The following is a 25,803-nucleotide window of genomic DNA, read 5'->3' as shown; positions in this document are numbered from 1 at the left end:
TTCCCACTCTCCTTCCCCTTTTTGATTCTCCCCACATTTCTCCCCACAAGCTCTCCATGTTTTTTCAGGTGCCTTGTGCAAATCCGAACTGCTGCTCCTTTTCTTACTGTGTCCATGGCTGCTCTTATGAAGAAAAGGGAAGTGGGGACTTAGTAGGAGTCAGATGACTCAGCTGTGCCTGGGAGCCAGGGCCATCTGGATCAAAAGCCTCCATAAAAACAGGAGCCCATCCAAACAAAGGGGTGGACTTACACATTTTTCCCATTTCCCCTATCTTTTTAATAATACTCAGCCTGAAAAATATTTTGTTCCTTTAAACAATCAACTCTCCTTTATGTAGCTTAAATCTTTTTTAATCTTTTTGATTCCTCTACGATGCGACTGATGACCACTGAAATTAATTAAATTACACTGAAATATGTAGGAAGTCCTTCTAAATGTCCACTTGAAAGACACATTTCAGAATAAAAAAACCTTTAAGGATCTAAACAATAACACACTAAATTAAAATTTAAAAATGCATAACCTGGAAATGCAAATGAAGTCTTAGAATGTAGGCAGTGGGCCCTATTCTTTGTTTCTAATCTCTGGTTCCCTGAGGGCAGGAACTAACTTTTACTGGTATTTGTACCCCCTGCATTTAGAACTGTGACAGGCTGAAACAGCTAGTAAATGTTAGTGGTATTATTTTACTTTTATTCTTATATTGACGAATCCTGCTTTTCTAGAGATTTATCTCACTTAACTAGTGTTTATAGGGATGTATCTAATTTTGTTATTTTATTTTTGAGTTTAAGAGAGGCATTTGTGTTTTCCTGCTATGTAAATTTGCTAGCATAGAAAAATACCTTTTATCATTAGATACTTATTAGTTATGATGTCCCTAAATAGAACAAAGATGGCAACAGTCAAGTTAAAAACTGAAATGTTTAATCCTGAACATGAAGTTCAACAGTCAGTTTATACTTGAAAACTACGAAAAAAATGAAGTATTTCTAGCTAACAATTTGTGCATTTAAGTGAAAGCTTCTATTTTTTTGCAAGAAGCAGTTAATGGTTCAAAATAGTGTTTGATTTAGATCACTGGTTCTGAAAGGGGGAACAGAGTGGAAAACATGCATTATTTGGCCCCTTGCTTTAACTGAATTTCAAGTATTGTTAAAAGAAGACCATAAATTTTTAATGCTAAGGGGGAAAAAGGTTACAGGTTAAAACAATAACGGTAAACACTAAACTAGGAAAAATATTCTGGGGTATTAAAGTTTTAGGTTACATTCATCCTGTTCAGGGAAATGAGGTACTTGATAAGTACAATGACAACTTGTACATGAATGTGGAGTTCATCACGGTTTTCAACAAGCAGTTCTATATGAATGTATGTTGTAGTTGGGCATTAGTTACTATCATTCCTGCTATTATTCCTACTTAAGTGTTCTAAGGAGTTAAAGGATGTTTGTTGCTCAAAGTCGCACAACAATTAGGAACCAGAAACAGCATCAGACACAGATAATCCAAATTCAGGGTTCTGTCTATCACAGCTCTGGACCCACAAGGACACCTATGGCTATATGAACTACATATATGAAAGTGCGTACCACTAATTTGCTAGAGGGACAGTGGCAGGCACTTGTGAAGATGGTGTAGAATAAATCCTTGCTACTTTTTAAAGGGGTCCCTGGACTAGCAGTTTGGGAGCTTATTTGAAATAAGGCATCTGGTGCCCCATCAAAGATGTAAGGCATCAGAATCTACTTTTTAATAATATTCCTATACAATTTTTATACACTTTAAAGGTGAAACGCAATAGAGTAAAGAATTTCAGATATGAAATTGGGGCACCTGACTTCAATCTCAGCCCTGCCACAAACTAGTTGTGGCTCTGTAAATTGTTGTTTTTTAACTTTTTAGAATATCAGTTTCTTTATCTGTAAAATGGAGTTGATAATATCTTTGAGGCCTCTTCCAGTGTTTATCTGAATAAAGAGGGCCTGGATCCCAGCAGGAGTTTAAGAAATGCATACTGCATCCATATGCAAATCCACAGATGTTTAAAAAGACAACACAGGCACTCAGAGAATTTGGTGAACTCTTGATTTCTTGATTATATTGCATTAAGAACTATCTTGTGTTAGAATCAATTTAAATTAAGCTTTCTGGGATGTCCACATTTTCATGCCCTAGAGATTTGCTACAGAATTATTCTCAGCAGAGCAATTATAGGTGAGGCTGCCCTATAATGAGATATCTTTGCTACTTCATTAAATAAACCCCCCTGGATGGGCTCCAAAATGGACCTGCCTCATACCAAATTCCATTACACTGGAAGTAATCACATAAGAAGGCCTTGGTGCAGGTTCAATCATCTGGATACCTACAATTTACCATAAAGGCAATGTGTTCTAGAACAGTGATTCCCAAAAGTGGGTTCTCAGACCAATACTTTACTGATTCATGGGGAAACAAAAAGATAAAGACAATTTAGTTATCTTTTCATAAAATTAGTACATAACATATTTTTAAAATATTCTTCATTCTGAGAGTATACCCTTTCTTTTTTCTTTTTTTAAAAGATTTTATTTGATAGAGAGTGAGTGAGCATGAGCCAGAAGATGGGGTGGAGGGAGGAGAGAGAGAGAGACAAGCAGACTTCCAACTGATAATGGGGCCCATGTGGGGATCAATCCCAGAACCCTTGAGATCATGACCTGAGCCGAAGTCAGATGCTTAACCAAGTGAACCACAGTGTGTCCTTTCTATTTTCTATCCCTTTGGCATTAAACTGTTCCATACTTTTATAAAATAATGACGAAAATAGATTGTTATTTTTTTAAAAGATTTTATTTATTTATTTGAGAGACAGAGAGCACAAGCAGGCAGAGAGGCAGGCAGACAGAGAGGAGGAAGCAGGCTCTCCACCGAGCAGAGAACCCAATGTGGGACTTGATCCCAGGACCCTAGGATCATGACCTGAGCCGAAGGCAGAGGCTTTAACCCACTGAGCCACCCAGGCACCCCTAGATTGTAATTTTTATAATGTTCTTGGACAATACAAATATAGTGTAAATCCTCTCGTCCACCACTAACTTTTTTTTTTATTTACAGGTCCTTGAAATTCAAAAATTCTAGAGCACTGTTATTGAAAAAAAAGTGATTTAAAAGGAAATTCTTTCTTACGAAATTAGTGAGAGCATAGAACATTTTAAGTTAAGAAGCAAACTGTGAAGTTTCAACTGAAGGGCAAATCATTCAATGTTGACTTATGCTCCTCAAATTACAGTGTGCACAAGGATCACTCTCCTGGCACAATCCAAAATTCCGTATTTCCAACAAACTCACAGTTAGAGTAGCTAAAGGCATAGTGGTTAATTGGGGAACGAGACCACCCTGGTTCAGCTTCTGGTTCTACCACTGCTAACTGTTGTCCCTCCAGCAAGTGACTCAACCTATCTGTCACTTAGTTTTTTCATTAGTAACAAAAGAACAGTCCCATCTGTTAAGCAAAGAGATAACAGGCCCCAGGTGGAATCAGTTGTGCTAAGTCCCATGTCAGCAGATGGACTTAATACCTAACCTAATTTCAGTTTCAGCCTTCCAGAAATATAACCTTTAACCAGTCAACATGAAACTAGCTGGTCATCACTATTTAGATAATCCACCTGATGAACCCTTTCTATTCTTAAGGGCGATTTTGCCTAAAATAATGCATTCTTTATTAATAATTTCCTTTTCCTGCCCCTTTTCTGCCTTTTGCCCTTCAGAGCTCCTTTCTACTACTAGATAACATGTTGCCACATTCTTGAACTATTGAATAAAACCAATTAGATCTTTAAATTTACTCAGTTGAATTTTTGTTTGTTTTTTTAATAGATTTGGTGGCAGCAGCAAGATTAAAGGAGATTTCGATAGCTTCAGGGATAATGAGAAACACAGGCATGATAACCTGTGAAGAGTCTAAGTGTGTCTTTCTTGCCATTTCTGAGGGCTGTGGGTGAGTTCTTGGTTCTGAGCTCTGCTCACTTTGTGTGGAGCTCCAGATTTAGTTGGTTTTTCAGTCTGCAATTCCCAGGTCTTTGAGTAAAAAACCCTAGCCTTTGGAACTATCGCCAAATTCCATGTTGGAAATTGCTGATGGTTTAGTCTGTAGTTCCCCGTTTGTTTGGAAGTTTCCATGCTTGCAATTGCTGGAGGCAGCTGCATTCCTCCATTTGTTTGGAATCAGTCAGCTGCCCCCATTCTTAGGGTTCTGTTGGCTCAATCCTTATCCTGGTCCCAGGTTCCACAAAGGGAATTGCTGGTGGTACATGCACAGCCTTCTCTTGGTCTGTCTGTAGTAACAGGTAAACCTCAGCCCTTGATCCTATCTTGAGATCCTCACCCATAGTCCCTATTTATTGAAGTTTGCTGGTTCAGTTCTTTCCCCAGACCCCAGTTTGTTGGTTATTGCTGGTATGCAATGTAAAAATGAGGTAAAGGCTAACTGCTAATGGGAATCTTAGAAACTAAAAAAGCCACAAAAATTGGTGGGCAAGAGTCAAACACTTGAAGGTCACTCATTATGTAACTCAAAGACTCCCATGGAAGGATAAGTTGGTTATCCAGAGTGGGTTAGATTGACAGTAGGGTCATCTAACAACTTTAAGAACATTTCCATGCAATGAAGTATACTGTAAAACATGACACAGCTCTTAGCCTGGCAGCACATCCTTTTCAAGTATTAATTTGGCTCTGAGAGACCCAAAGGCTAAGCTAAAATGAATGAATGAATGAATGATAAAAATGAGATCCTTAAAATCCAGAGAGTTAAGTGTGGCACCTTCTGCCATACAGTTTATTTATGTCTAAGAACTTTGGACACAGAAGCTATAAATATCTACAAAACTGGCAAAATCGTACTAAAAAACAACTAGAATTACAATGACCATTAAGGTCTTATTTAGATAAGATTGTTTATTTAAGAAGTACACTTAAAAGCTAGTTCTCCCAAATCAAACGAACGAATAGGATACCTATCTTAATTGATAGACTCTAAAATACTTTATTGAAAATTTTGTTGCAAAAGGCTAATGAACAACTAAAGACACAAAAGATATCTAAAATAACACCTAGGCCTCTCCCCTTATAGCCTCCTAAAAATCCATCATCAAAACACTGGTCCAGAAACTGATGTCTCAGTTGTAATCATCTGGGACACTAGAAAACAGACTGTCCTCAAAGGCCCTATGCAAATTCTTTAACACCAACTCATATGCTCCCATATCTACCTTCAAAGGAAGGCCCCCATATGGGCCCTTCCCCAAACTGATAGGACTCACTCATTTCCTGGTAAACTGTTACATTATTCCCTTAAACAGCTAAAGGAAACTAAAATTAAATTTAATGAAAAATCTTGCCAAATTCTAGTAAATATCAGAGCTACACTCTCCATTTTAAACCCCAGTCAGAATCTGCAGATGGAATCCTGGAAAAACAGGCAGAAGCCAACTAAGGGTGAGAATTCTTAGTAGATTCAGCTTTCCCAGCTCTCTGTCTGTAGTACTTGGTAAAGAGAGTAAATTAAAATATCTTCTGCAACCTCTTTGGGGACACCTCGTAAGTCTAAGGGGTTGCTCAGTACTGTCAGAAGTATTTACTGTTTGTCTTGGCTAACAGCTACAAAGTAGCTCTGTGGTCAAAAATTGGCCCAATTACAGAGGCTGTTAAGAATTTATTTTTAGGCTTCCTCTCTTAAGCCAAAATGAAACTCTATACCCAGAGAAAAACAAAAAACCGTCTGAGGGATTTGAAAAAGAACTTACTAAAAAAATAGTGTAGTTTAATTGGTGGATCAACCCTTGGTGTCCTTTAGGCTGTGAGCCAATTCTTTGAGGAACTGAGAACTGTCCCCATCTTACGTGTCTTCTCTGCACTAAAAATGCAGCTCCAGAGGCAGCTCAAGGTTCATCTATTCCTTTTTAACCAATCCTAAAATCTCCACCATTTATCTCAAAAGACTTGTAAATATTGGCCTTAGAAAACTAAAGTCCTTCTTGGAGAAACTTACATTCTTCCCTGTACCTTTGAGATAGAAACTCTTACCTAGGCCATCTCTTGAAAGTAAAAACTTTGGGGAGGTAATTCTTACTGGAAGAAAAAAAATGGCAGGGGGGGGAGAGTTCCTCCTTTTTCCCTCCCCTTTCCTTTCCTTTTCTTCCTTCTTTTAATAAAAAATGCTCCACAGCTTCCATGAGTTTGTTAGGACAAATACAAATCTTAAGTGTCTTCACCACAATATTAGTAGAAAAAGCTTTAGCCATCTGAGCAAACAAACTTTAATTTATTCCAACTGTGCTTTTATAATTAATGAATTTTACATTATCATGCCTGTTTTATGGTTAAAATTTCTAAATGAAGCTATAAGGTCTCTGTGTGTGTGTGTTTACATGTGTCTATATATGTGTATAGTAGATATATGATATTTTTCTACCGCTGGATGGATGTTGCCAAAATTAATTTGTAAAAAAGATCTATTTAGTTGGTTTAAAGGCAAGTGCTTATAAGGACTGGGTATTCTAAAACTCTCAGAAATATAAAAAAATTAACCCAAATGATTTTTAAATTCACATGATCTAGGATTAATCTTTAGTAAATAAAAGCTAATTTAACAAAATTAAAGTTATTAGAGTAATAATCTCTAGTAAATAAAAGCTAGTTTAAGGCATGTCTTTAGTGTTTTCAGCAGTAAACATAAAACTTTTATTCCACGTAGGTTTACTAGTCAAGTAAGTTCTTATATCTCTATTAAAATATGTTGTCCAAAAAAATAACTTAAGATGACTGACTTTTTCTAATGTCTTATCAAGTTTTTGTGGGTAATCTAAACATAATTGTTAAGAACAAGTAGATTAAAACACATGTAGATCGTAATGTGGGAAACAATGGCAGAAGAAAACTTATTACATTTCCTTACAACCTATAGCCCATTGACAAATCTTTGAAATAGGCAGAGTGACATTCCTCTAAGGATTCAACTGCTTGGATGTTGATATTTTACTAAGGGCAAAAAGAAATCATAGCCCAACCCCCAGGACCCTGTAAATCCCCCTTAACAATTAAAAATTCCTTTGGAAACTTCATATATCTCTACCCTCCAAGATATATCTTGGCAATCATCCCCCAAGTCTATGACCACCGATATAAAGCTGAAGGGTGTCATGACTGAGTTTTTACTAAACAGTAATAAATAACCTTTCCTAACAATATCTAGCCCCCTCAGGATCCTGGAAACCCTATTTCTAAAAATACCTGGGAGGCTTATACTACCCCAACTCCTCCCAACTTGAAAGTATGTAATAGGCCAATTCTCATGACCCCAGTGCAGCTCTTTCTGCCCACAGGTCCTGTCCCCATGCTTTAATAAAACAACCTTTGTGCACCAAAGACGTCTTAAGAATTCTTTTTTGGCCCTCAGCTTCGAACTTTAACAACTTTCAGGTAGGGTAGGGTAAAAAGTTGTTAGGTGAACTTTTTAGATAGTTTCCTCAAATCTTTACAGTAACCTAAAACCTGAAAATTTGCTAAAAAGTTCAATGATGAGTTATGTTAAATTCATTCAATATCCAGATCACTTCCAAATAAGGTAAAACTGAAACATTAATTATTGAACATAGGTTTATCCTCTTCTGGATTTCTTTTTACAAAGGAACTAAAGATATGTGGATCTATCACTAAACATATTTTATGCCACACTGAAAAAATTGTACTCTAAGGAAGGATTTGTCTTTAGAAAACATAAAATGTAAATTTGCCAATTTAAAGAATATTGATGTAACAGTTCACAATTGCTTAGTTTTTACTAAAATTTAGGATTTAAAGGGCGAAAAATTCTAATATACAATTAAAACTACTAGGTATAATAAGGGAAATACTGTATGTGCAGGAAAAGTAGGATGCGTGTTTTTAGTAAAAGAAGGTGTGAGAAATGGAGATGCATTTTTGTTGAGGAAAAAGTAATTTTATCCTAAAGAGAAGTAGACAAGAGGGAAAAAAATGGGAAAAAATCTGAGTCTAAAAAAGTTGTAGAAAGGTTATGGAGAAAGAACCTTGGGAAAGTAATTTCACGTGTGTCTGAGCTGGATAAAATTAAATAAATTTATTATAAGTTTTTTAATAAGCTTTGATATGATTAATGTTATACTTAAGAAAAACTAGAACTTAATATTTTCATCTGCCAGAAGGACAAAAATTTTCTTGGACTATTGGTCTGCCCCCGATAAGAGATTGTGAAAGGTTTTCTTCCTTTACCTTTTAAATAATCTGGCTAAAAAGCAAAAATTTATGTTTTATCAAAATGATTTCCTGTGCTCTTTATCATCAGGTCTTTGATCACTTCAGGGGAAAAAAAAAAAAAAACAACAACAAAAAACTGTCCTTCAAAAATTAAGGATCTAAGCATACAAATGTGATTTAATATGAATGTGTTTTTATCTTCAGCTTATAACTTCTGCCCTATTGGCATGTCTTTTGATGTGAATACAAACCCAAGAGTAAATAACGGCTGTTTTAATAAAACTTAACAAAGATGGATGAGTTGGTCACAGAACTAAGCACTAATCTCACTCACATAATTGGTTCAACTTTATATAGTAAAAGTAAAGGATAAAAAATAATTTCATCAAACCCATTTAAATAAATGCTTCCTGTGTTCTGAAATCCTAAAAGATCGAAGTTGACTGCTTTATGGAAGCTAAATTGTTATCTTCTGAATCACTGCTTAACATTTTATCTTAATCATTCAAAAAAGTATCATAAATTTACCTATCCAGTTAGTGACCATGTTATGAAAATAAAAGGAGCTAATAATTTGTCAATAGTACAAGGAAACCAACACCTAAGTAGAATATTCTAATGGAGTTATTAGAAACATTGGAAATTATCATATCAATGTTCAGAGACTTTCCCCAGTTTTATTTTTGTTTCTTTTCTGTGGTTCTATCTTTAACCACAACCAGTATTCTGTGTACTCCTACAGCCAACTTTGTACCACCCATTTGGCAAGCATTCTATATCTTCCTGATGCCTCTCAAGTAATAAGCATTTTATGGGAAAGTTGCTAGTTATCCTTCAATATCTATTCTCTTCTTATTATTAATACAACCTCTGAATGTTAGGGCCATCCAAAATAAAGACGACAGTTTTCAGCCTCCCTTACAGGTTTGTGTGGCCACATGACTAAATTTGGGTCAATGGAAAAAAGAAAAATGGGAATAGTGTGTGCAACACCTGTGAATTGTGCTCATGGGGATAAAACGTGCTTCTCTTCCTTTTCTTGCATTCTGGCTGGCTAGAGTGTGGATATGATGACACCAATAGGAGCTACCATTTGGATCATGAGGTCAATGCCACATCTTGAGGAACAAAGTGGAATCTGGAGCTCTGATGATCGTACCATACCAGCATTTGACTACCTACATTATGTGGAAAACCAAAATAAAACAACACAAAAACCTTTCTTGCTTTAGACTCTGTTATTTTGGGTTTTCTATCACTTGCAGCCAAACCTAATCTTAGCTTAAATATATTCAAATATTTATTCATGCATCTGTCTTTCAGGTGTGATCCTTATCATAATGCCTTAGTCTCTATCATCCATTCTACGCTACACTTGAAGTCATGTTAAGACCTAATGAAAAGTGAGAGATGCGTTAAATACTACCTATGAACAGTCAGTATGGAGGAAGTTAAATTTAGAAGAAGAAAGGATTAAAAAGTTTAAAAATCTTTTCTATTCCCAGCAGTTCTGGTTTATTAAGAGACATTCTAGGTAAAATTTCAAAGTTAACTCCCAAGATAATTAGACAAAAGCTAGGCCAGATGTCTAAGCTAAGTTTTGGTCTCAAAATAATTACCTTTGTTAATTACCAGTAATTAGTGTCAACATCCAACACTTTCCTAAAAACCCTTGTTGGGGGGGGTTGAGGAGGAGTGGAGAGAGGTAGAGGAAAGGGAGAGAGAGCGTGAGTGTTGGCTGCGAGAGAGAGAGAGAGAGAGAGAACGTATGTTCTAGTATAGTTATATCGTGGGGTCATTAAATTTTATTCAAATTTTATAATTTTGAATATTGGGTTTTACGGAAAAACCAGATACTTCTTCTAGTTAATACAGATAGTTTTCCCTTCTACCCAGACTTAATTTGAAGTTTATATCCTTTCTTATTTTACACTTTTTTTTTTCATTTCCAAAATGATTACTTTTTTCATCTTTAAAATTATACATTTAACCCTGGTCCCCAACCCTAAAAAAATTTCAGCAGAAAATGGCCTTAGTAGAAGATCTTAGGGTTCTTCTTGGAACCTTTCTTTAGCATCTTTTCCCTAGTCAGAGGCCTCTGGTCTTTAGCTCAAAGGACAGTATAGGACTCTCAGTGGATAACTTAATTTTTTGGCACTTTCTACACAGTTCACAGTTCATAATGCAACACTCTTCCTTACTTTGGGTAGACGACCCTTTGTGAGGACAGAAGTATTTATAGATGTATCCATTTGTGCACTACTTCATCACTTCATCTCTTTGGGCCTCTTTTCTGTGTCTAGAGTTTCTTTTTAAATATTTAGGGACACCATTGTCTGGCATTATCCATTAATAATTCATTGCAGATATAGTCATTTTAACCTGCAAGTAACAGTGGAAATAATACTTTACTCTTTACATCTCTACCACAAACATCTCACACTTAACTCCTGCTCATGCTTCTGTCTTATGGTGGATCCACTGCCCCTTTATGCTATCTCTATTTAACTGTTTACTGGTTTGGCTCCCTCACCAGATTGTTAGGAGAAAAACTCATGTTTTTCTATCTCCAGGAGCCACCAAGCACATATAGAATGCATTGAAAAAAATTTTTTTTGTAATTAATGAAATATGCAGTCACCAATATTGTCAGGTCAGTATGACTTCTAGTGACCCACTTTGGACCTTTTATAGATTCAGTGAGTCATAAGATGAAACAATTTTCCCACTACCTATTTTGTGTTTTAGTGGTGATTCCCAAGTTTATTTTATCCATGGGCTATTACGCCATAAACAATACTGACCAATTTACCTGCTTGCAGAGAGAAAAAGAATTATTTATAAAGCTCACTAGAACGGGAAGGAAATTGAAGTTTGATGATAAAGTAAAATGGTGTTATTTTGTTTTTAAGAAGTATCAGGCATAAATTATCAGCCCATGCTAAGCAGCAAAGATGGCTGCATTTAATTATGAACACTACATATCAAAAGGGGAAAATTCATATACTCATTAACTGCCTATTTCTAGAGAGAGAATCTATATTCTACCCACCACCACCATACTAAAACTTTATGGCTTTTATAGGTATACACCTAAATTACAAAACCAACAGCATTTTTTATGTTACCATTCACTACAGGGTTTAACAGAAAAAAGCATGAGGTATGCTTTTTGGGTGATTTCTACATGTAAAGTGCACACAGGCATATAATTTGCAGGCCTATCTTATTTGCTTTATATAAACTGGCAATTGTATAATTCTGATAACATTCAATATTTTCACTCTATGATCACTGTTTATTACTGTATGATCAGAGCTGCTCAATGTAATCAAACTTTCCATTTCACAGTTTCCTGTCCCCAATCTATATATTCTTTAATTCCATACCTCCAATGCTGTTCTGAACTGTCCTGCTGCCACAGCGTATTTCTTTTGTCTGTAGCAAGAGCTGGCATCCTTTAAGGCTACTTGAAGCCATTTGTCAATCTGGGGCAGAAAGCTGACATTAGGTACATACAAAGGGTCTACTATTTCAGCAGCTCGGCACGTTGGTGGGATCCCAGTTGACATAAAGGACTCAACAAACTCATAGCTCACATCCTCTTCATCGATGTAGACCAACTTCACCTCCACATCCATGATATTTTTTAAGGGAATGTGAGGCAGAGGCATGGTGATCAGCGTGCTGTCAAGTTCTGTTATTTTTGCCTCTTTCTTTCCAGCTGGCTTTTCTTCATTTTCTGCTTTCCTTTTAAAGGCTACTTTCTCTAAGTCATTACTTTGTTTTTCTTTAATGCTCTTTGCCATTTTTATTCTTTCAGCTGTGATTTCTACCTGTTTTTCTCCACAGCTTTTCTTAACCTCTTGTGACATTTCCAGGATGCTTGGTTGGTTTGCTAAGGTAGACATTTTCTTGCTTGTGTTCATCTTTGGAATAAGCTGATCAGGATAGACTCTCTTCACTGTATTCTCCAAATTCCTACTGCTTCCTGAATCCATTGATTTCCCCCCCTGAAACTCCTGTAAGTGTGAGAAGAAGGGAAATAATTAGAACATTATTTTGAAGTTCTAATGGCTTAAAACTATAGTCAAATTCATTTGAAACACTGTTTATTCATTATAGGCCTTTATTACCTGAAAGTAAAACTGCATGTACATTATCTGCTGACAGTTTTACTAGAGAAATGTATGTTTCAATCTCAAACTCACCAAGAATTTGTTGAAAACACATTTAGACAGTGTCTTTAAAAATAATAATCTATAGCTGAACAACACTGAATGAACATTTTTATGGGGTGCCCAAATTCACTGAATAGGAAAACCTTATACATAGGTACTGAGAACAAAAAAAGACAAAAAAATCCATCTCAATATTAATTTCCTTGGAAAGGCAGGTGGTCTAGAACTCATTATAAAATATACTGCTAACCTGCATAATAGACTTGGGAGTCTAAAGAAACCACAGCTGCTTCCTCTGAAAAGCTTCCAGAAATGTTTTAAGCACAATGTTTCCTGAATTATTTCTTCTATTAGTAATGAAAATCTCAAGTTTAAACAGCTTTAAACATAACTATTATTCAGAACTGATTTGATAGCAGAAGAACATGACCTTCAACCTCACATTAATGTGGAGCCACATATTCATCTTAAGTCTACTGTATTAACATTTTTTGTAGCAACGGTATCAAGCTGTACTTATATAGAGATGAGACATTTTCCTAAATCATTACTATCCAAAAAAATGTAATAACTAATGGTCTTCTGATTCAAAGGCATACTATATACTATCTCTGATGCTAGATTAATTTCAAAACATAAAATGTGCTAAGATTTAATAATTATGTAGTATGGTTGGTCCCTATTTTTTAAAGATTCTTTGACCTGGGGCGCCTGGGTGGCTCAGTGTGTTAAGCCTCTGCCTTTGGCTCAGGTCATGATCTCAGGGTCCTGGGATCGAGTCCCACATCGGGCTCTCTGCTCGGCAGGGAGCCTGCTTCCTCCTCTCTCTCTGCCTGCCTCTCTGCCTACTTGTGACCTCTCTCTCTGTGTCAAGTAAATAAATAAAATCTTAAAAAAAAAAAAAAAGAAAAGAAAGATTCTTTGACCCAAAAGCTGATGCTTTTGTCCTAGAAACAACTCTTTAGGGTATATAGGAATAAGAACCACATTTTCCAAAGAAACTAAGAGATAGAGAGGTTACGTTACTTATCCATATTACACTGTTGGTCATTAGTTTTTCTAATCTCTGTATAATATAACCTGAATTGCTATTTCCTCCCTAACACTGCCACTCACTACTTTTAGCCTTCTCCACTCTTTCTCTATTAGCATGTTGTTTTTTACAGCTAATGGCAGACTAACATCAGAACACAGAGAGGAGAGAAAATGGAATGAGGAGTGAAGATGACAACAGGATAACAATGACATAAAAGCTAACTTTCTTACTTCTTATCTACCACAAGGACAGTACCAGACTCAAGATAAAGTCCTGAGTAGCTTCTCAAAATTTATGATTTTACTAAAGTTGTCCATTTGTTTGAAAGACAGCAGTTTTCCTATCGAAAACCTCTAAAACACCCTGAAATTTAACCCGGTAATTTTTTTTTTTTTTTAAGATTTTATTTATTTATTTGAGAGAGTAAGAGCGAGAGCCAGGGAGCACTAGCTGGGTGAGAGAGCACCAGAAGGGTGAAAGGCAGAGGGAGAAACACAAACCCCACTGAACAGAGAGCCTGATGTGGGGCTCCATCCTGGGATTCCAGGGTCCTAACCTGAGCCAAAGGCAAACACTTAGCCAACTGATCCACCCAGGCAACCCATGACCTGGTAATTCTTAAGGAAAATGAAGAAAGAAGCAAAACTGTATATATGGCTGTACCTTGAGACACTTTTCTCTCTCTATCATTGTATATTTGTGTCATCAGAAAGGGCTTAGGTCAAACATGGACATACCAAAAACCCTACTTTGATGGTCCAGATCTCATAGGAAAGATCAAGTGCTAATAATTCCAATAATAGTGGTCTTGGAAGTTAATTTGCAAAGGTTTAATATTGGAGTATTTCCCCAGTGATTTATACTGACAGAGTTCTGTGTCTATGGGGGAAAATACCTAAAAAAATTAAAATTTTTGCCAGTCTGTATTATGCTCAATATTGAAGAAGATAACCATGACTGGGATTCACTGGCCCCATCAACACAGCATTACTGTTTACAAGGCTCTGTTTTTTTTTTCTTCTTTTTGAATTATGGCTGGCATCCAATACATTCCTTGGACCACTGATGTGGCTAGTCAGAGTTGTGAGGGGAAACTGTCTTGGCCATCATTCTATCTTACGTTTTCTCTTATTCCATATAGGATTTGGCCCTTGAATTAGGATCTATGGTGGATGAGCACTAGGGATACACATCTATACTAGTATTTCTTTCAATAGCGGAGATGCAGAAATGGAAGTAACACAACTCCGACATCCCGCATATGCATTAAGTGTTTTTTTTTAAATGTTGCATGGAATTCTGAGTAAAATTTATAAACCACATTGTGACTAAGCTCCAAATAAAGAGGGATTCTTATGAATACTATAGAAATTATATTTATGTTCCCCTCTTGGTCTAATGTGGTTTTTTTTTTCCCTCTTGGTCTAGTGTTATCTGTGAAGCAAAAGAGTTGTGATGCTGTTGAAAACTTGTTTAAAGCTCAAAATATTTGATCTTAAAGATTCATATTCATTCTTACAATAGACTGAAAAATATAAACAGGAATTGCTGGTGGGTGACCTACTCCAAAATTTTCATGGTATGTCCCAGATATCTTTTTTAAACTCTCCGCTTTCAAAAACCGATCATTAAAATGTATCAGAATATCTGTAGTTGGTTGTAGTTAGTAACATTCCGGCATCTACAGCAGCATTACTTATCTTTTCTGTATTTATTTCACATTTCTTGAAACATACACATGTATAAATTTATCTTTATGACCTTTTCTTCTAGAAGATAATTGCTCTCCCTCCCTTTCTCTCTCCCTGCTCCACCCCGCTCTCTCTCTCTCCCTTCTTCGGTCCATTTTTCATTCAAATTCCCCACTCCAATCTTCCTTCCCAAGCCCTTTTTCATTTCAAGAAGGAAGGTTTTCTTGTTTTTAAGAAACAGGCATTTGAGTATTTTCTGCATCAGTCCTTAAACCATTTATATAAATCATAATTTGGTCTTCAGTTTTGTACAAGAAACAGTAAGAAAGGAGGAAAAAGTATACATGATACACAGAGCACTCAGGAGGAGTAAGTTTGAGGGCAGATATTGTGTTTTCAAACATCTGGAAGGTCAATTATTCCAAATTCAGACAAGAAACAGTAATTCAGGCTCCCTCAAAAACTCAGAATAAATATTTTAGTGTCTAAAAGTGGCCTAAATGTGCAGGCTGAAAAGTATAGCTGAACCCAATCAATATTTTTCAATGTTGGTTACAAATCAGGTGACTTCATCTTCAGATTTAGAGCCTGTTCTTTATAAAAATTGTTGCATATCTACAGAAGGGTTATGCAACTGCTCCCTTACAACTTTTTTAAAAACATTATAAAATTCCACTTAAATAATCTGGAATTCAAGGCCTTTCACCACCTAGCCCAGTGTATATTTCCAGACTTATCTGGCACTCCTATAAGCTGTTCTGAAGTCAAGATGAATTTCTTGTTACTTCCAAAAGATACTGGTTTCTAGTATCTAAGTATCTAAGAATTCTCCATCTTACTGTTCCCAGCTCATTGTACTTGTCTAAACCTAGCCAGATGTTATCCATCTCTCTCACCTCAGAATATCTATGGCATTTATACCACTTATTTTCTACATTGCAGTTATGCACGAATGACTTATTTCTTCCCATAAGCTCCCTAAAAGCAGAAATATGCTTTACTTATCTTGACATTAGTTCAGTGCTTTGCATAGAGTAGGCATTCAAAAGATGTTGATCAATATGGATGCTGTGAGTCAAAGGTTAATTTACAAATTTTAAGAGAAACAAATTGGATTTTTATAATGATATGGCCTGTAACTGTGCAAAAGTTGTATCTGAGATGTTTTGCTAGTTTTTAAAATTTTTATTTTAAATTTGGTCCTGGAAAAAGTACATTTTCTTCTTTGATAGTTCAAGTGAATCATGTAGCAACTAGATTTAAACTATCAACTTCTTCATTTTTTTAAATAGTCAAGTTGATTAACATGACATTAGTCAGTGTTCCTGAGGCATTGAGTTATACTTTAATCATTACTTCAATAAAAATACTTTTAGAGAAAACTATTAGGCAATCATTATGTATGTCAAAGAAGTATTCACTGATAACACTCTTAAAAATGCTCATTCTTTAATTTAGAAGACAGCACCATAAAATTGATTTCCTCATAGAGACATGCCTTAAAAAAAAAGATCTCTGGAAAATATTTATATGAAACATTAGAACAATCTCTAAGGTTTTGTAATAAATACAGATATAAGAAACAAAGAGAGGTTAATGTTCAACCATTTCCAGGGAGTAACCATTTAAATATATCCAGTGGATTTTCAACACATTTATTTTTTTCTTCAAGCATTCTGTTCTATGTGGGAGTTTCTGTTGCTTCATCAATACAAACAGTGGTTTATATGGCTATTAGTACCACAAATTATTTATTAGAATTTCAATTGAAATAGGTGCCTCAGACATAGGCAATTCAGAAAAAGAAAATCCTTAAAAATGTGCTCTCAGAAACATTCGACATCACAGTTGCTATGGTTTTCTTTCTTAAAAAAAAAAAAAAAAAGAAAAGGATCTAATTTTAACTTGCTGTTAAATGTAACCAGAGAAACATTATGAGAAAAACCATCTTGCTTGTTAGTCCACTAGCACACCTTGGTATTTTAAAAAATACATTAAAAATATTTCTTCAATTCAATTATTTATTGAACACCTACTATGAGCAACAAATTGTAACAAGTAATATAAAGGAAACTAAAGATGACCAAGACAGGGTCTTGGCATTCTAGAGCTCATACCTGGAGGTAGAGATGGAGAATGGGGAGGAAGGATGTATAGATAAACAAATTTATACAGAGGTGACATCCTCGTACTACACTGTGAACTACTGGAGAAGTAGAAATGTGTCACAATCCTTTTACTATCCTGATGTCTAGTTCCTTCACAACTATAACAGGAATATAACAGGCCCTCAATGCACATTTGTTATTCAAATGAGTGCGTGGCTCAAGTGAGTACTATGGTAGCAGTAATGGACATGCTTCTGTGGGAAAGATTTCAAAGATTTGTTTTTTAGAATAGGTAGAATGAGAAGTGTCCCTCTGCAGGCAATTTTCTTCTCTTATCCAAGTGCCCCATAAGGAATACTTCACCATTATCAGAAGGGAGAGTAAATTTGGCTCACAAAGCTTGTTAAGAAATACAAAATAAAACACATGTAGTACTATATAAATAATATTAGCAACCAACAGGTACTCCAAGTTTACAAAATTATTTCACTGGATTATCCTATTTCTCACAACTCTTTTGCATAACATTACTACCTTCACTTTACTAATGAGGAAACCAAAAGATTAAGCAAATTGAGAGTGATTGCCAAGAGAGTTTATCATACCTAAGACTTGAACCGAGGACATCCAATATCAAATTCCATAACTTTTGAATACAGGATTATAAATTCCTCTGTACTGCACAATCACTCGATTGGATTTGTATTTTCTCTACCTTTGTTTTTTAATTCAATAACCAGGTATTTAACTTTACTGCCTTCTTATTGCATACAACTCTATTTAAAATGGTAAAATGAACTGGCAATTTCTGGGCAGCAAGTATCTGAACCAAATTTGTTGAGAAAAGCATTAGATTTTGAATTTAGTTCATTAGCTAGTTAATTAGTTGCAAGCATAAGGGTGGCCTTGTTATATTCTAGCAGTCATTCGATTCGGAAAGCAAGGATGTGGACATTGGACATTAAACATCACATGAGCAGATTCCAGGAATTTCAAACTTGAAATTACTAACCAATTTGCTGATCACTAAGTCACCAACCAAACGGGAATAATGGCATCAAAGCAATTGCACTTCTCTGTATGTGATACACTGTGACTACCTGCCACGTTGCACTGAAGAAGGCTTTAGATCGGTGGCTTTCATCAAGGTATTATGTAGTGGAAAGAGCATTCAGGTTGGAGTTGCAAGAAAAGTTTGAATTCTACATTTATTCCCTATTAACTGAATGTTCTAGGAGAAATTATTCAACTTCTCTAAACTTTATTTTCCTCCTCTGGAAATGGGAATGACTGGATATGTGAGAATTACGTGAGAATCAAATGAGATAATTTATGTAATGGAACATAAATTAAGAGAAAAGGTGAGGTAATTACACAAGCAGCCTCCCTGGACATTCCTTTGCTTTTTCAAAGGGTAAAATCTTTTGTCTGGATCCCATGTTTCTATCCTCTCAATGACTGTGGTATCACAACTGTCACCTTTCCTCTCTGGCTTAATCCTGTTGATGTGCACACTAATCTAGCAATACTTTTAAAGAAAAATAAATAAGCAAACTCCCTTGCCTCCACATCTTCCTGCCACTGTCCCCTGTTGCTTCCACCATTCACTGCAAAAGGAGTGAAGATAATTTTTTATATTCTCTGCATCTGCTTTTCATCACATGGTCTCTTCCCAAGTCACTCTCTTCAGGCTTCAGTCTCTACCATTCCATTAAGATTGCTCTTGTACAAAGGAATAATAGGGAATATGGTCAGTGATACTGCAATAGTTAGTATGGTGACAGATGGTAGCTACAGCATGGTGAGCTGAGCATAACACACAGAAAAGTTGAATCACTATGTTGTACATCTAAAACTACTGTAGCATTTTCTGAAAACTATTTTCAAATTAAAAAAATTTTTTTTTAAATTTTAAAAGGCAGCTCTTGTACTGGTCCACCATGACTTTCCTGGTGCTGACTCTAGGCCCTCATCTGCCAGATGGTCCAAAAGCACTCTTCAACAGGTGACACTCATCAGCCCACCTTTTTCTCATCTTCTATGATACCCTGCTCTTGCAATTTTCTTGTTTCACTGAACACTTATTCTTAAGTCTTCTGGGTTGGCTCTTCTTCTTTTGTTCCACCTGAGAGCTGGAGCCACTTCTTTTCTCCAAGTACATTCTCTCCTTAGGTGAATTATCTGGTCCCATAGCTTCAAATTCCATCAAATGCTCTTAACACCCAGTGTTACAACTCTAGATCTTATAGACTCCCAGAACTTTAAAATCGTAGACTCAACTGTCTATGTGACATCTCTACTTGATATATCTGATATGCATCTTAAAATTAAGCCCAAAGCAAATCTCTTCATTTTCATTCTCTCAAATTGCCCCCTCTTCCAGTCTTTCCCATTCCAGTATATGCCCCCCACATCTATTTGGTTGGACAGAACTTTACAAGTTTTCTCTGACTCCTTTCTTTCACTTACCCCATCCTACAATTCATCATCCTGTCCTGTGAACTCTTTCTTTCAAAGTTCCTCCTCTTTGCATATCCATGAGAGACCTTCCTCCAGGCCCCAAGACCTCCTGCCTAGATTATTATAATTTCTTCCTCATATACAACTGTCCAAATCATCCTTTTAAGTGAAAATCAGATCCACTTTCCTGCTTAAAACCTTTCAAGGACTACCCATAACACCTAGAATAAAATACACATCCCTTATGTTCTGCTCCCTCTGAAAATTCATCACAACTTTCCTCCATTTTCTACTATGTTTCAGCCACCTCGCTTTCATTCTGTTCTGTTAATTTAGCAAGTACATTCCTATCTTGAAGCCTTTGAACTAGTTGCGCTGGAATATTTTCTTTACTGTGTCTCATGTTACTCAGATCAAAGCTTAAATGTCTGTTCCCAAAGAAACCTTCTCTGATGAATTAAAGTAACAACCCACCCCAGTCATATATCTATTTCTAATCTCTCCACATCACGTATCACAGTGATATTTACTTATGTATGTTTCGTTAGTACCTATCTTCTTCCACCAGCATATACCTAGTTCACGGCTTTATATTCAGAATGTGCTGACATACACTATGTACACAATAAATATTTGTTGATTGGACAAATGGAAGATTAGATCTATATGCACATTTAGTGAACAATTTAAAATTATCTTATTTCCCCACTTGCTGCATCACATTACAAAAGCTTAGACAGTTTAGCTGGAAGTCACCTAAATAGAAAGCAACTTTTTACAAATGGATTTCACCATTGAAAGCTTTTCTGTGGCATCCTGATTCATCTCTTTCCTCTTTTCTTTTCCTTCCTACCCTTCCCACTTCTTTTTTCTTTCCTTTCCTAAAATTTTTATTGTTTGCTACTTTAGATCAACAATATTTATGACACACTAACCCTGGTCTTGTCTAGTTTAATCATTGTTAGAGAATAAATAATTACATACAGAACCAAATGCATTAGAAAACTGACCTTTCCGGTAAAGTGATAATGATATAACTTGCTATCTTTAAAGTGCAGTCCATGAGGATATGTCTATACTTCTTTAAATTCTTTAATCTAGTTTGTTTGTAAAAATAATAATTCATATGCTGTGGCAGGAATATGAAAATAGGGAAAGTAATATTTTTGTGTACCTCACGGGCCTTTGGTAACATTGAATTAAAAAGTTTATTTAGGGGTGCCTGGGTGGCTCAGAGGGTTAAGCATCTGCCTTCAGCTCAGGTCATAATCCCAGGGTCCTGGGATCGAGTGGGGAGCCTGCTTCCCCCCCTCTCTCTGCCTGCCTCTCTGCCTATTTGTGATCTCTGTCAAGTGAATAAATAAAATCTTAAAAAAAAAAAAGTTTATTTATTTATTTATTTTTAGTAATCCCTGCACCCATTGTGGGGCTCAAACTCTCAACCCCAGATCAAGAGTTGCATGGTCTTTGAGCCAGGAAGGAACCCGTGGCTACATTTCTTTTTGAAACATAAATGCAATCATCCCACCAAATTCATGGACATCCTGAAAGTTTGAATTTTGTTCTGTTTCTTTGCAAACATTCCTCTGTTCTTTTATAAAAGTGATCCAAGTTTTTATCTACTTATGAGGCTGAGACTATATAGGTGTGTAAAGAAATTCTTTTCCCTTTAACTTTGTTCTCCTCTTTAATTCTGCTGGTAGAGTTTTTAATTTTAAGATTTTCATATTTTATTTCTTAGACTATAACTCAGAATTATAGAAGGAAAGCCTTTCAACATACTCACATCTAATCTTACTTTGTTGATGAAGAAATGGGAGTCTCGGGCAGGTGGAGTGACCTGCTCATGGTCACACAGCAAATCAGTGCTTATAAACCATATCTTGCAGCTCTCAGATTCTACCTCACCCTACTGCCTCCTACCACAACACACGAAGTGAATTGTCACAGTTGTCATTTCCAAATGAAAAAAAACCCCATATATTGGATAGCTTAGGGCTCTGTCTGCAGTCATGAAATTAAACAGTAACCATGAAGATTTCATATTTTTTTATCTACACTTTAAATTACTTAATTGTTCTCAAACATATTTTAAAGTTAAATCTACCTAGAAGTGGGAAGTGTATCTTAAAAAAGCAAAACAAAACAAAACAAATCCAACTTTCTATTAGAAATAATTTTAAATTTACAGAAAAATTGTAAGAATAATATTGAGAACTCAACTGCCCTTTATTAATATTTGCCAACAATTTAAACATTTTGGCTACATTCATAATCCTCTTCTTAATGTGTGTGTTTGTATGTGTGTGTTTAGTGTAGGGTAGACATGTATAGACAGATACACATATATATGTTTATTAGTTATTCTTTTGGAGTCATTTGTGAGTAGGTTGTATACATCATGCCTCGTTACCCCTTATTACTTCAGTGCACATTTCTTAAGATCAGTAATATTTATCTTGTGTAATATATTTATCAAATTCATTGACTTTAACACTGATACAATACTATTGTCTAATCTACAGTCCCAATTCTAATTTTGTCAGTTGTCTTGATGATGTCTTTTACTAATTTTTCCTCCAGTATAAGATTCATTCTAAGATATATATTGCATATAGTAGTCATGTCTCCTCAGTTTCTTTTGCTCTGAAACAGTTTCCACGGCTTTTTTTTGTCTTCCAAGTCACTGGCATTTTTGAACAGATTATAAAGTCTACCTCAGTTGGGGTTTGTCTGATATTTCTACATGATTAGACTTAGGTTAAGGCTACCCAGTCAGAATACTACAGAATGATGTTGTGTCTTTCCTTAGGTATTACATTCGAAGATACACAATGTTCACTTGCTTTTCTTTGGCGATGTCTGTTTTAATCACCTGGTCAACATGTTAGATTTCACTCTGGCTAAAGCAGCCTCTGGGGAGACATTTTGAGGCCATGTAATTATTCTCCTCATCAATCTTCTCTCTCCCAATTTAGCATCTACTGATGATCTTTTGACTGACCAATCTTAATAATGATAATTACAAAATGGTGATTTTTCTCCTCCCAATTTACAGTATTACTATAATGCTTACACAGAAGGTTGGACCACCACTAAATTATTGATAGAAACATGTTTAGCCTTTTCCTGAAATACTCTGTTTGACTTTATGTATCCTCATTTTTTTAAAAAAAGTAAAACCTGTGCTTTCAAGAAATACAAATTAAGTAAGAGTACAAAAAATCATTTACATAATAGGGACTGTTTTATTTTAAAACATTTTAAAATCTGAAAACTGAATTTTTAATAATGGAAGGGAATCACAGGGCATACCTACTCTAATTCCTTCATTTTGAAGATAAGGGCCAGAGAGAGCATATCCCTATTTGGTGGCAACAGTAATACTTGAAGTTGGTGTATAGGCTCTGGTTCTAGATTTCTATCACATCCACATTTCTTTAAATGTAATTGACATTTATTTGTTAAAAACATGGTGTCTTCATTAGTTGGAAACAAAAGCTCATTGCATTAAATAGGCAAGATAAGGGAAGATTACAGTGATGACTTAAAAAGATCTGTCTTTTAAGAATCCATTAATTCATTTAATTATTCATTCATGATTGACTAGTAAACTACTCTCTATCATGATCCGTGTCAGCATGGAATGCAATGTTGAACCAGAGATCACTTCTACTCTCAAAGAGTTTATGACTCAGTGGAGATCCTGTTAGTATGCACCAGAATTGGCTGAGGCCCCTTAGGTTCCAGGCCCCACAGATTTCATTCACTGGGTCTGGGGTAGATGCACAGGTATCTGCAAGTTTAATAAGCAGAGAAGGGCTATAGTAGACATACAAGAGGTCCAAAGCATTAATATGGTTACTGTATATGCACCACCTCCTAACTCTCCCACTTCATCCTCCCACCACTTGAAATTAAAAGTATTAGTAAAATGGGACACCTGGAAGGCTCAGTCGGTTAAGTGTCTGCCTTCTGCTCAGGTCATGATCCCAAGGTCCTGAGACAGAGTCTCGCATAGGGCTCCCTGCTCAGCGGGAAGCCTGCTTTTCTCTCTGCCTGCCACTCCCCCTGCTTGTGCTCTCTCTCTCTGACAAATAAAGAAATAAAATCTTTTTTAAAAACGTATTAGTAAGACAAATATATAAATGAAAGTATTAGTAAAAACAATGCCAAACAATAAAATAAATTTTTAAAATGTTCAACAACATTAAGATATTATTATGCTAATTGCTTTTTTGAAATATTAAATTCTAGACCGGATTTTTTCCAGAAAGTTGTTCTTTGGGTAATTCTATTTTGCTGGTGCCCTAAGCATGCTCATGGTCAGGCTATTCCAGGGGAGTCTGACACAGTGTTCTGGTGACCAGGCCGGCCCTGGGCCAATGCACTGGCATGCTTCCTTCTGGTGAGGTAAAACTGGAACCTGAGTTGGCACTGATGAAGCTGACTGCCAGAAGACAGAGCTGCATTAGCTGCTGATGCTCAAGAAACACTTTGAGGTCTACACACTTACCTTTCCTAAAACTAAGTTTATAAGGATGAATTACTGGTAGACATTCAATCATCCATTTAGTAAACAAGCACTGTTGAATTCCTACAAGGTGGAATTCAAATACTGGGCTAATTCCTGGGGGATTACAAAGAAGAATAAAATGGATTGTGCTTCATGAAAGCTTGGGAGCAAGAGATCAGAGCTGCTATCTGGCTTTCCTGGGAGGGTGTTCCAAGCTTAAGAATCAAAGTGGCATAGAGGACAGGACATGCCTTTTGGACTTGAAGAGATATGAATTCAAATCCTAATTCTATTTCTTGCTGAAGAGACTACTTAACTTTGATAGATCTTTTGTTTCCTTATCCTTAAAACATAAAAATGAATTCATTCCCCACAGGGAAGATGGAAGGATTAACAAATCAACATGTGTTAGGGACTAATGCATCATCTGGCACATAATAAGTGTTCTACAAAGGATAGCTGCTAAATATAGTGTATGTACTATATCATGAACTAATTCTAAACATAATAATGTTTATACATAAACTTACCAGTAATGTTTAATTACAAGTGCTTCGTTTTACATTGTAAAACTGTTTATATGCACATGCACACACACACACACACACATAATTTTTCTCCCTATATTTCACAAGTTGGTAATTGATACTTCTACACACAAAAAAATGAATCTCAAGACATTTGCTCCCTGAGGATTTTGTGTCCTGGAGAGCAATCAGTAAAATAAGAGACTACCAATCACAAGCAGAGATAGCTCATCTACTTTCCACTGTTATCATATATACCCGCCCAAATATAGCATGATTCATAAAATGGGTACACCACAGGTAATGAATGAATAATTAATATTCACCACTCTTACCTCACAAGTAGAACCTGAGGCATGAAGATGAGACTGCTTCTAAATTATTTCTCCCTGAGGCTGAACTGGATGTTTATTTTCACATAGGATCTTTATAAATCCCTGTAAAATAGCTTTAGAGTGGGGCTGGAGATAGGTAGAAAGTAAAGATAGAAATCCCCTAATCTCCCAACATATTATATAATAGAACTATCACTGTTGTCATTATAATATTTTAAAATATGTTTACACTGCATTTCAATTTAACAATCCCTAAGCTGTCCTTTCCCTTAGAAGTTGAAGAATAAAGGGTCATTTTTAACACTTCAGAAACTGTTGGATAAGATTATTTACATGATTTTCCTAAAGATTAATGGCATAATGTTGTATCACACTTACCACAGAACCTGAGAGGGAAGAGAAAGAGAGAGAGAGAGAGAGATTGATTTATCTACCTGTCTGTGTATGCCAAGCCATTTCACATAAACATTCGAGTCAAAGTAGGGTTTACCTGATTCTTTTCTAGATTTCCAGTTTGATATTTTACTGAAGATACAACTATGAAGTATTTTCAAACAGAACTCTTTAGATCTTGTATATATTTGTTTAGTTTTTCACAAACAACTTTTTTATATTTAATTTGACTTCATTGTCTCCCTTGTTGAAGCCAGCAGACTCAGTTTATAAACCTCTGAGTTACTACTT

General features: G+C 35.8%; 1 protein-coding gene across 1 annotated transcript in view; it reads right to left on the bottom strand.

Annotated features, from left to right (window-relative positions):
• Positions 1 to 25,152, bottom strand: part of SPATA16 (spermatogenesis associated 16) — a 236,938-nt gene extending 211,786 nt beyond the window's left edge. The window contains exons 1-2 of the mRNA XM_046002990.1: positions 25,120 to 25,152; positions 11,655 to 12,287 (exon numbers count right to left, since the gene is read on the bottom strand). Of these exons, the coding sequence (XP_045858946.1) occupies positions 11,655 to 12,266 (612 nt within the window). The 5' untranslated portion in view covers positions 12,267 to 12,287; positions 25,120 to 25,152. The remainder of the gene's footprint in view (positions 1 to 11,654; positions 12,288 to 25,119) is intronic.
• Between the last annotated feature and the right edge of the window lie 651 nt (positions 25,153 to 25,803).

This window comes from Meles meles, chromosome 4 (assembly GCF_922984935.1).
Source record: "Meles meles chromosome 4, mMelMel3.1 paternal haplotype, whole genome shotgun sequence".
NCBI lineage: Eukaryota > Metazoa > Chordata > Mammalia > Carnivora > Mustelidae > Meles > Meles meles.
The sequence above is the reverse complement of the archived record's forward strand: the minus strand, read 5'-3'. Positions and strand labels throughout refer to the sequence as shown.